Consider the following 12845-nt stretch of genomic DNA (forward strand, 5'->3'; position numbering starts at 1 on the left):
TGGTTATTTGATTTATACCCAGAGAAATGACGGCAAAAATGCTTTAGAGATTCCTTTTTGTTCTCCCTGCATTTTCTATCATGATTCTGGAATCTGTTCAGAGGGGCCGTGGTATACACTGCTTGGGACAGGCTTCAGCCAGGGCCTCACCTCTACCTTCCCAATGTCTTCCCGTCTTTGGCTCATTTTTCTGTTCAGTAATATGTCCTGACATATTAAAGGACATACTAAAGGACAGATATGTGTGTGTATGTATGCACATGCATAGTAGGGGTACCCTGAACTCTAACCTCCAACTGGGCACAGCAGATGACCACTGCCATATCCTTACATCATTTCAGGCCAAATTTACCACTCTTTCTGAAGTGGCTGTTGAACAATCTTGACATCTATATGAAATATGTGCTACTAGCTCTTGGCTCCGGATGTATAAGTCCCAGCGTGGCTAATTCCTTGGCAGTAAAACCCACACTAATGGTGTTTATTGCTTAATGTCTTTTTAAGGAGTCTGCTCTCATGTTGGTGATAGGATTAGGGGCTTCCTGATGCTAACCCCTCAGGCCATGGTCCCACTGTGGTCAGAGAGGATATGACCAGTGGTGGCCAGGGGTTAATGCCGTCTGCCTATCAGGGACTGGAATCGATGCTCACTTTATGTGTTACAGATCTCACATAGACTTAAACTCTGGGAAATGAATGTCTTATTGGCATTTTAAGATAAGTAACTGCCAACATTCCCTTGGAGTTGTAATAATTCAAAACCAACTTGTCTTTTATAAGAAAAAGTAAAGATAAATCTGCTTGTTATAAACAACAAAGTCATCCTCTGCAGTTGAAACACACTGGGAAACTATTCCAAGTAACAGAGTTGAATCTAACTTTAAAGGGCATTGAAAAGACATTTAGATTCTTTGCTATCAAACTGTGACCAATTTGGAAAAATAAACAGCAAACAGAACCCCCTTCACAGAGCTGACATTAGAATGTTGTATTCATTCTCTATTTTTCCTTTACTAAGAAAAACAATCTTAGGAACTAAAACGTGATGCAAGGATAGGGCTGGAAGAAGGGTCCATTGCCCCTCTCTTTTTCCCAGGGACATTCTGATAGGGTCACCAGTGGCATAATGCTTAGAGCCAACTTCAACCCACTGCTTTCCAAGTTACATGATCCCAGGCAATCCCTGCTCCCCAGAGGAACCATGTGGCCTTCAAGAAAATTCTTGGGTCAAGATTTGAAGGCATCACTGATAGAGAGGCACTTCAGCTTTTTCCTTTTTTTTTTTTTTTTTTGCCTCTTTCTGTGAGATGCCCTTGCTATGGATCCCAAAGGCAAAACAAGAATTAATAGGTGTTTTGCATGTCCACATTCCCATGCTAGCTTATTTCTCTGAGGGATCTTTATTTCAACTAGATATAGCCATCTTTACTTTATCTAAGGAGTGAACTGGGCTGGTCCTCCCTACCTCTGTGTGTGGTGAGTGAATAGGAGAAAAGTTCTCACTCTACAGTGAACAAACTGGTGCGTTTTCACTTTTCATGGAACACATGCCAAACTAAAACCATGATAAAATACACATTGATTTTATATGGTGGGGAGAGCGAGGGGGTCTGGATGTTTATCTAAATAAACTGAATTATAATGATAATTTTGGGGTTTCTCCCTATCACTGAAAGAAAACTCTCTTAATACATGAAGCCAGTGAATCTGATCGGTTCAAAACTGAGTCTTCAGAAGGACTGTTCCTTTAACTGAGAAGGAAAGTGTTAACCCAGCTGTCAGATATCTGAGTAGCCTCATAACCTCCTTTTGTGCTCTGATTTCTGTAATCCTATTATAGTAGATTGCTAGCTTTGTTCTCCTGCTTGTAAGAAGACAGGATGAAATATATCTAGCAGGAGAATCTACTGTGATACTAATTATCTTGTTTTCAGGTGCTGTGGGAGCCTGGAAGAAAGGAGAGGTATTTTCCCTCCTGCTTCAAAGGAGTTCCCCAAGCCTTTGTGTTTCCTTGCCTTAGAGTATTATTGGTGATTTCCCTTTAAGGACAAACTCAGAATTTTCCAGGTGCTAGAAGACAGAACGTAAGATGCGGACACAGAAGGATGGTCAAGATAGGCTGGGAGAAACAGAAGTGGGCTGATACCAACGTCTGGGAAGGGAATGGGTATTTTTTTTTCTATTTCCTTCCCAACTCAGGCACCGAGCTGTTAGCACTGGCCAAGACGCCCTGCCCCAGTGTGGTGGGAAGCAGCCCAGACTTAGGCAACATGTGAGCCTGACCTGAGCAGAACGAGAGTGACCTGTAAACACCAGAGCTCTAAGGGGCTTCCTTCAACTTATGTATGGAATTAATGAGATCCCTAGGGGGACCCTGTAAAATGACAGATTTACTTTTCCTCTAGCCTGAACGGAGACATGAAGCGGATTAAATTTGATTTAGAGGGAAAGAAAAAGAGAGTGACATTTCTTACACCTTAGAATTCTGAACGAACATTTATATCCACAACATATTCGCTTGTATTTGTGTATCTGTAATTATTATATATAAACACATCTCCACACAAACACTTTGGAGGATTTTGGAAGGGTGCTAAAAGGCATGCCATAGTCTTAATTTAAATGATTAGTCCTTGTGAAAGGGGGCTAGGGGTTTATCTCTCCTGGAATAAGCCTGTCAAGAGGCACTTGACTGCAGTACCTCCCTGTCAGCTGCTCTCTTGTAAGCACTCCCCTGACGCCTGCTCTGTTAGGGAGTTGTGTGTATCCTGGGGATGAGTGAAAGCTATGCTGAAGAAGGACTTTGCTCAAGGAGCAGCCTGAGTCACTGGGCACCTTGGAGATAGTCCTTCTATATACACAGTCCATGCCTTTTGAATCACAAATATTGTGTTGAAGAAAGGCCTTTTTGTTGTTGTTGGTGGTGGTGGTGGGTTCTCACAGCCTGGCTTATAGACCAGCACTGCAGTTCTGAACGCTGAACTAACTTCAGCATGGCAGGACCTCAGCTCTCCTGAGGGCAGCAGATTGCTGACTAAAGCAGCTTTCAGTCTATAACCAGCAATGAAGAACCTCAGCTCGGTTTCAAAGTTCTGATTATGATAGGAGGCTGACTCACTCCACCCATGGCAGGAAGTGTCATTTTTATACTTACTCATGTGAAAGAACGTGAAAGTATTAGTTGCTCAGTCTTGTCTGACTCTCTGCAACCCGATGAACTGCAGCCCACCAGGCACCTCTGTCCATGGAATTCTCCAGGCAAGAATACTGGAGTGGGTTGCCATTCCCTTCTCCAGATGATCTTCCCGATCCAGGGATCAAACCTGGCTCTTCTGCATTGGCAGGCGGGTTCTTTACCATCTGAGCTACCGGGGAAGCCCACCATTAAAACAAAGACTGAAAGTCAAGGTCAGCTGGGAAGCACAGCTTGTTTGTGATATGAGCAGACGCCTCTGCCCTCGGCTGCTGGAATGAAGCCCCTCCAAGATGGTACCTGCTCCCTTTCTAAGGACCAGTTACAAATCTGCCAGCTTCTATTTGGGGGAGGAGTTGTAATTTTCTACTTCCTAGGTGTCAGCACCTGCAAAAGGTGCCCTAGGACCACCATTGTAAGGTCATACAATTTAAAGCGAAGGCCTGGCACTGCTGTGGATACACCCCTAGCACCACGTACCGTGCATAGTTACGCAGATGCTCTTCAATCAGCGTGTTAGAGGAAAGATTGATGCAGCTGCCGTACATCTCCTAGAGAGGTGCAATTAAAAATCATCTGAACACATGCAACAAGCTTAGCACATGCACAAGTCTTGATAAACAGGAGGCATGCAGAAGACAGGTTAAAGGAGAGAAGCTTCGGACACACTTTAAGGTGCATGGGGAACTGCTGAGATCTTTGACTCCTTAGTGAGAGGACCCATTAAGTTACCTGGAAAAGTTATATTCCAGCAATGTAAGTTTGGACATATTTAATCCAAAGGGCCTGGGGTTCGGGGCACAAGCGTGACTTTTCTAAGCTGAAGCAAATACACGCTGCTGCTGCTAAGTCACTTCAGTCGTGTCCGACTCTGTGCGACCCCTTAGACGGCAGCCCACCAGGCTCTGCCGTCCCTGGGATTCTCCAGGCAAGAATACTGGAGTGGGCTGCCATTTCCTTCTCCAATGCATGAAAGTGAAAAGTGAAAGTGAAGTCGCTCAGTCGTGTCTGACTCTTTGAGACCCCATGGACTGCAGTCTACCAGGCTCCTCTGCCCATGGGATTTTCCAGGCAAGAGTACTGGAGCGGAAATACACGCTAAAGTCTTTTATAAAAAAGCAATTGCAATGTGCAATTAAAACTTGTGTGCTGTTAATTTGAGTTATATTAACTAAAACTTGATTTTGGTACTGCAAAAAGAGTCTGGACAGTTCTTAGACCTCACTGGAATGGGGCTGTACCTTATAACAGATAATAAGTTATGCAGGTGTTGACTCTCTAGTTACCATGAAGGATATTCTGGGTCCTTCTTTTCCACAGAGGGTTTCACATTTTGGCTGCTATACCACATTTTGGCTGCTGTTTATAAGGGCCTAGCAGGCACAAAGCATGCAGGAATCATCGCTTAAAAAGATGTTCGTATCTCTTATTCATAAGATTTAAATCCAGATTATAACTTGTGGTTTTACAATAAATCCAACTATACAGTGTAGTTCATGGCACACACTCTGCCATCCCCTGCGTGCTGGCAAGCACTTGTAGACCACTCGGGCTTCTTTAGGGGCTTGTGTCATAAAATGTCAGTGTGGAGGTCCCTGTGGTGTATTCATTCCAAAGGTCTTTCTAAAGCTGAGTAGCCAAGTCTTTAGAAATAGAATTTCTATTTGTATGCTGTTTAATTGGGCTCAAGAATAAACTGTCCAGTCACATGAGGAGAACTAACTCTTCCTGAGGCAGAATCAGGGACACAGAGAGGCCTGATTCCACATCGATTTTGTAGCCTAATCCTGTAGAAATGCCTCCCTGTCTACAACTCCTAATTCTCAACGATCAAACAACTTGGGCAAATCTAGGGACCAGGATATAATCTCCTGTGACCTGTTTAATCATCCTCTCTCAATTTCCAAAGGAAGAGTAAAAGGTACTCAACACAACATATCTCATTAGAAACGCTGGCGTCTGTTTTTCCACGCATCCTTTAGAATTCTTCTGGGGATTCCCTCAAGGTGGCCAAGGGCTGTAATCTGTGGTGTTAGGAATAACATAATTAATTTAAAGGAATAAAAGGGACATTCTCCAAACAGCACTCACCGCCTTATTTTTTCCTTTGCTAGCAGAGCTCCCGGTGTTTCCCTTACCGTCCGTCACCTTCCTCCCAAGGGAGGTTAAGGGGAGGGTGGAGGTCTTCAGCTGGTTTGATGCCTGATAGTTATTGTTATTGTTCTGGTTGCCACTGAGCGTCTCCATGATGGATCGGAAGGTTCCAAAAGGCCTTTTGAGCTGATCCCCTGATTCGCTACCCGCGGACGGCCGCTGGGGGGCCCTGCCCTTCTCTCGCTCCTTTTCTCCATTTAGTTCAAGGCTAGTTTGCTCCATCTGCACCACCGGCTCCTCAAAGGTCACTCTGAGTTTTGAGTTCTGAGATGTCCGGCGCTTGGACGACGGGGACTTGAGGGCACTCTTGGGACTCGTGGCCACTTTCTGGGCGGCTGTGCTATCAGGGCTGAGCTGAGGGGCTTCTCCAGAGGGGTGGCTTGGGGGGGTGTTTCCTGAGCCCGGACACTGGGATTCCAAGTCCGGCTCGCTGCTCTCTGAGGTGGGGGATGGGCTGTGGCCCTCCAGGGATTTGGAGGCCTTGATACTAAAAGGAAACCTGCGTCCTGATGCCAAGGTGTGTTTCTTGATCATCAAGTGGAGGCTCTCTGCGCTGTCCACGCCCTCCACACTCTCCACAATGGGCTGCGGTCTGGGCCTGTCAACCTTCCTCACAGGGGTGCCCTTGGGGTCCTCAGAGTTGTTGGAGTCCGTGTCAGACTCGCTCAGGGACCGCTGCATCAGCTGCTTTAGCCGCGCTAACTTCAGTTCCCTCTTCTCCAGCGGGATCTTTTTGGAATGTCTCGAGGAAGTCTGAGCATCCTGGAATTCCAACGACAGCTTTTCCTGGGTGCAGACATTCTCTGAAATATCTTTTCCTAATAACTGACGTAGGATTTTATCAGAATCTTCGTCTTTCACTTTGGCCCTAGCCCGGCTGGATGCTGACAGGCTTCCAAGAACCTGAATCCCCTCCTGGACTCCCGGTTTGCTTTTGGCTACAGACTCATCCTCTGCGTCTGGGGACTTCCACTGGGGCTTTCTGCAAGCTGGGGAGGACGGTGAACTGAAAGAGGATGGAGGATATATGAGATGGTCTCCTATTGGTTAAAATAACTCAGCCACGAATCACTGCGCGGCTTTACTGCTGCGAATAACTCCCGCATCACCAAGACTGAGATAAGAATAATGTCTGTTTCAATCACACTACAAACATTCCATGGTGGCAACCACAGCCAGAATGGGATGCCTCATACCTTACGCTGTGACTACTAAATGTATCTTGTGTTTTGTTTTTTTACGCATCAATTTTGCACAAATCTTCCCAATCCCATCGTCAAAAACCTCATGAACCTACATATCCTTATTTCCATTTTATAGATGAAGGAAAAAAGACTCTAAAAGAGTAAGTGACTTGTGTATAGTCACGGAAAGAAGAAATGGCAGAGGCCAGAGATGAATCACGTCTTCTGACCCTAGATCCAGTGCCTTCTTCCCTGTAATAGCTCATTTTTATTCCTCTTTATAAAAATAAAATGTCTTCTGTTGTTATCTTCTAAAAAGATATTAAAAGAAAGTCCAAGAAAATGGCTCAGAGATTAAAGACACTTAAAAGTCTTAACCACCACCACTTCTGGTATTACCTGGGTGAAGAAAGGAGTGACTTGCCCTCTGATTTCTGGGCTTCTAGAAGTTGTTGGAGCTGGTTCTGCAATGTGACACGTTGCATTGTCTGTCTGGGAAACACAAATCAAAACAAATAAGTTCTCTGACACATGGCTACTACTATAAATTAACAGATATACATTTTCTCATGATACTTTGCAATAAGTTGCAATAAATCTAAAAGCCTTGCAAATGGGCATAACCTTCACCTTTATAATTCAGAAATTTTCCTAAGGATACAATCAAAAGTACTCAACAAGATATTTATTATTCACATGGCAGGCAGGTTCTTTACCACTAGCGCCACCTGGGAAGCTCATTAGTAAGAAAACTGTAACATAAATGCTCATCACTAAGACTGAGTAAATCAATTTATAATTATTTCTAGGAAGGCAGCAATTAAGAATAATATATCTGAATATTTGTGACATAGAAAAAGCTTCCCTAATATGTGTGTGTGTGTATACATATAAAGTATACAGTATGAAGTGTATTTATATAAACAGACACATACACACAGAGTGCAATTTACTTTCCTTAAGTAAAAAAAAAAAAGTTACAAAATACTGTGTGTAATATAATCTCATTATCTCATCTTTAAGAAATCTCCCTCTCTCTCTCCCTAACCTCCACCCACACCCCAAGCTAGAAGGATATACTCCAAAATGTTACTCACTCTCCCTAAATTGTCTGAATTTATAAAGTAATTGAATTAATTTAGCCATCAGAAAAAAGCTAAATCAAACAAAGCAAGCAAACGTGCTGGGTATGCTGTGCTGTGCTTAGACACTCAGTCGTGTCCGACTCTTTGCAACCCCATGGGCTGTAGTCTCCCAGTTTCCTCTGTCCAGGGGGATTCTCCAGGTAAAAGTACTAGAGTGGGTTGCCATGCCCTCCTCCAGGGGATAGTCCCAACCAGGAACTGAACTCAGGTCACCCAAACTGCAGGCAAACTCTTTACCGTCTGAGCCACCAGGGAAGCCCCAGAATATTGGAATGGATAGCCTTTCCCTTCTCCAGGGGAACTTCCTGACCCAGGAATCGAACCAGGGTTTCCTACATTGCAGGCAGATTCTTTACCAGCTGAGCTACCAGGGAAGCCGCTGAGCTACCAGGTAAATAACTTGGTATATTTTGTATAAAGAGAAAACTGCATGGCAACAGTTCACTTACTCTGGACATAGAAGCATATGCATCAGAAAGTGCTCTATTTAAAGTTAAGAAAATAGGTTAAAAGTCATGGGTTAAAGAAGGTAAAATCTGTTTAGAAAACACAAATTATTATAGAACTTGAAAAAGTAAATTAAACTGATTCTGATTTTAGAGAGGTAAGCAGTATTTACTGATCTCTGTAGTATTCCTGTGGTACTCCCCATTGCCCCGCCCCAAAGATGTCTATCACATCCAAATCCCTGGAAGATGTGATTATGTTACCTTATGTGATAAAAAGGTTGGATTAAGGGGTGGGTCCAATCTCACCACATGAGTAACAGTGAAGAGAGGCAGAAAAGGAGATCAGAGGGACTTAAAGTGTGGTAAGGACTCTACCTGCTGTTGGGGACTTTGATGATGAAGGAAGTGGCTGTGAGCCAAGTAATGCAGTAGCCTCGAGGAGCTGGCAATGACTCTCAGCTGACAGCAAGAAAACAGATACTTCAGCAAGAAACTAATTCTGCTACATGACCTGAATGAGCAGGAAACAGACTTTCATCCAAGAGTCTCCAGAAAGGAAAGCAGACTGTGAATACCCTGATTTTAATCTAGAGAGATTCATTCTGGTATCCTGACCTACAGAACTGTAAGATAAATGTCCATTGTTTTAAACCACTAAGTATGTGGTAATTTGTTACAGGAGTAGAAAACTAAGCATCAAAACTGGTAGCAGCTCCCATAAGTCAGGAGGAAGAACTAAACCAATGAGTTAAGTGTTCTTAAAAGGGTTGCTGAATCTTTGATGCCGGCTTGAGGAAGTTCAATCTTCTTGCCAAATGTCACTGCACATACTCAACAGCTGTTGGCTACCTAAATTTAATTCTGAGAGATCAGATCTGCATAATACTCTTCCACCAGCCCCAGATATTCTCCTTTTCTCAGAAGTGGTCAGTCTTAGTACTAACATTCCATCCCTAAGACTTAAAAAGTCTGTGATCTTATTTTATCTTGCTCATTCTGTGACTCACACACTGAAATAAAGCAGAAGCCAGCAAACTTTTCCCTAAAGGGTCAAATATTAAATATTTTAGGCCTGTACCCCACAAATTCTGTGTCATAATTACTCAACTCACCTTATGTAGTTGTGAAATCAACATTCAGTAATATGTAAGAGAATGTGTATGGCTCTGTTTCAATAAAACTTTATTTACAAAAACAGGTGATGGAAAAAAAAAAAGCAACAGGTGGTGGGGTGGATTGGGCCTCAGTATGTAGTCTATAGTTTGCTGACCCTATTCTAAAGAATAAACAAAAACCAAAAAATACACAGGAGCTTTCTACTTTTCCTACTTTGAAATCTGGTATTGCCTGTCAAGTATTTTAGAAAAACATTAGCTCAGCTCAGCAAAGTCACTCAGTCGTGTCCGACTCTTTGTGACCCCATGGACTGTAGCCTACCGGGATCCTCAGTCCATGGGATTTTCCAGGCAAGAATACTGGGGTGGGGTGCCATTTCCTTCTCCAGGGGATCTCCCTGACCCAGGGATTGAACCCAGGTCTCCCGCATTGTAGGCAGACGCTTTACCATCTGAGCTACCAGGGAAGTCCTAGAAAAACATTAGGTGAGGGATTAAAATAGATGAAGCAAGATTACAGTCTCCTTTTAAAGGGTTTTTAGGTGTCAATGTGAATTATGACACAGTCAAGAAAACTATTTGGAGGCAATTAGGATGACTGATGACAGGAATCCCAGGTATGGATGGAGAAAAAAAGGACTCTATTCTCTAGAATCTAAAAAAGTCCTCAGAAAGGAATAATCAACTTTAATTATAATATATGAGCATGTGAAATATGAATATATGAAAACATGTGAGCATTTGTCCAGTATGTCTGCTAGGCTGCTCTAACAAAGTACCACAAGTTGCCTTCCTTAAACAACAGAAGTTTATTTTCTCACAGTTCTGGAGGCTAGCAGTCTGTAATCGAGGTGTTGACAAAGTTGGCTCCTTGGAGGGCTGTGAGGGACAACTGGCCCTATGCCTCTCTCCGAGTGTTTGGTGGTTCACTGGCACTCTGGCATTCTCTGACTTCTAAATGAACCACCCTGATCTTTGCCTTTATGTGCACATTATCTTCTCCCTGTGTGTGTCTGTCTCTGTGTCCAGATTTTCCCCTTTTGCAAGGACACCAATCATCTTGGATTAGGCCCAATCCTATGACTTCATTTTCACTTGATTACTTTTGTAAAGACCCATCTCCAAATAAGCTCACATTCCAAAGTCCTAGGGGTTAGGACTCCAGCACATCATTTTATGAGGCCACAATTCAACCCATTGATATACCTACAGATCAGGATGTCTAAGAGAGCTGAAGGGTGCCACTTCTAAATAACAGCTATATTGATGAAGGACTGGTAAAAATATTCTAGAAGGAAAAGGCACTCAAGATTGTCTCCCACTCACAATTTTGGAATGAAAAACTAGTGTTTTCCATCCTTCCTCTTGCACATTTTGATGTTATTGGTGGCCTAGAGCCGGAAGGGTACAGTGGACTAAATAGAGTAAGTGAATTTCTGTTTTAGTTTTGCCAGCCTCACTGAGACACACAGTAAGTACAAACTAGGGTCTCTAGCATAACCTCTCATATTTCATATTCTCATTGGCTTGACTACAACTGTCTACAGCCTTCAGTTTGGAGACAGTGGAATAACTGCTGTCTATTACTGTACATGTGTGTTTTATCCCAGGATCATCAGCAGAGAGAGCAGCCAAGACCCTGACCTTGAAGAGTTCTACCGATAAAGCAACTGCTACAGCTCAGGAAAGCCTCTCTGACTCTGTGCTGAGAGATTGGGGGAACGGTTTTAGAGTCTTTTCTCTGAGTACAAACCTTTAGAAAAAACATTCCATTGGACTATTTTAAAGTTCCTCTCAATGGATATGTCCATACACTACTGGGGGGAGTATCCACTGGTACACTATTTCTGGAAGGATACTAGGCAGCATCTATCTACAAGTATCATGACAGCAAGGAGATCAAACCAGTCAATCCTAATGGAAATCAACCCTGAATACTCATTGGAAGGCCTGATGCTGAAGCTGAAGCTCCAATATTTTGGCCATCTGATGTGAAGAGCTGACTCACTGGAAAAGACCCTGATGCTGGGAAAGACTGAAGGCAAAAGAAGAGGGTGGCAGAGGATGAGATGGTTGGATAGCATCACTGATTCTAGGGACATGAACTCGGGCAAACTCTGGGAGACGGTGGGGGGACAGGGACGCTTGGTGTGCTGCAGTCCATTGGGTCACAGAGTCAGACATGACTTAGTGGCTGAACAACAACAACAATCCACATGCATGCCCCTTTGTTCTGGCAATTCCTTTTCTAGGAACTCCTTTTCAGAAATACCTATACATGTACATAAAGACATGTGTACAAGTATGTTTGCCTTGACAAGATAACTTCCTGAAGGGAGTTAGGAATTTCTGTGCATTTCCCCTTCAGTTACATCCAGACCTTCAAAGCTTGCTTAGCTCACCTGTCCCAGGGGAGTCTTGTGTAACTGGGCAGAGGATTGTTGGAGAGAAAGGCACCCCTCTAATTTTTAAGTTTAAATTTTTTTCTAGTGAAAGCCTAAACTCATTAGAGACAGTATTCTAGGTACTGACAGGGGAAGGGTGGAGGAGTGCAGAAACTCTTAACCTCTAAGGCACTAGAGCAGAAGCAGAGAGAGAAATGTTTCCCAAGTTTAGTGAGGAGCCAGAGGATCTAAGGACTTGTCACACTGTTGCATGAATTAACTTTTAACCAGTTAAGGCCTCCACCAACTACAGATCTTTTTTCACAAGGAAAGAAGAAAAAAATATCTTTTATAATTTTAAAGTAAAACTTCACTTTTCTCCCCTAAAACTTGATTTTTAAGGTCTGTCCTCCTAATCTGTTACCATTACTTTGAGTGCTGTTCTTGATTTTCAATGATTCCCTTACCAGTATGGCAACTGTCATTCGGCCAATGTGTTCTCCAAGGGCTGACCTCTGTCCCCTTAGAGGGGCATCTGCTCTTAGTCCTTCAACCTGCTTGAGAACCCCCAAGATGGCCTCTCCTTTGGCCCTCCTTTTTTCAAGCACATCATGGCAACTTACCAGCCATGCTTCCCTGACATCTAGTTATGCAATGTGTACCAGCTTCAGCATTTCATCAAAAAAGAACTGAGCTTAACTAGACAAAGAGTGTTTTAAGTAACGTCATGCTGAGTTCACATTCTGAGGATTTTTCATTCTGAGGATTTGTGAATTGTCTGCTTAATTTTTAAAATAAATTGGCAGCAATGGTTACCAGGGTACCTGTACTTTCCCAAATATACATTTTCCTTTTTTGAGAAAACTGAGAAACTGGCTCATCTTGAACCTTTCTCTCTCATGCTCTTTATAATTTGCTGAACTATTAAAGACAGAAGTTTGGGATGATGCCCACATGTGCTTTCTGTGCCCGCTACATCATCTGGGGCCCTGAGATATGAAGACAGAGAGAGGCTCTCTCCCCTAGTCCACTGTGGCTTAAGTTTCCTTCTGAGGAAGCTTGCTCTGCATTCTTTTTTTGCTTAAATGTCATTTTGCCTCCACAGAGATGGCATCTTCAGCATGAACACCGGCTGTGAGGACTTGCAACGAGGGAAGAAAAGAAGATGAGGACGACGCCAGGCACTCCCTGCACCACCCGCGCGAGGGAGGCTTCTGAGGA

At 43.4% G+C, this 12845-nt stretch overlaps 1 protein-coding gene across 7 annotated transcripts in view; it reads right to left on the bottom strand.

Moving 5' to 3' along the window:
- SNCAIP (synuclein alpha interacting protein) overlaps positions 1-12845 on the bottom strand; it is a 154114-nt gene that overhangs the window by 7011 nt on the left and 134258 nt on the right. For all 7 annotated transcript variants that reach the window (XM_061150917.1, XM_061150915.1, XM_061150913.1 and 4 more), the window contains 2 exons: positions 6931-7023; positions 5285-6353 (listed from right to left, as the gene is read on the bottom strand). In XM_061150917.1, the coding sequence (XP_061006900.1) occupies positions 5285-6353; positions 6931-7023 (1162 nt within the window). The remainder of the gene's footprint in view (positions 1-5284; positions 6354-6930; positions 7024-12845) is intronic.

This window comes from Dama dama, chromosome 9 (genome assembly GCF_033118175.1).
Source record: "Dama dama isolate Ldn47 chromosome 9, ASM3311817v1, whole genome shotgun sequence".
NCBI classification, from domain to species: Eukaryota; Metazoa; Chordata; class Mammalia; order Artiodactyla; family Cervidae; genus Dama; species Dama dama.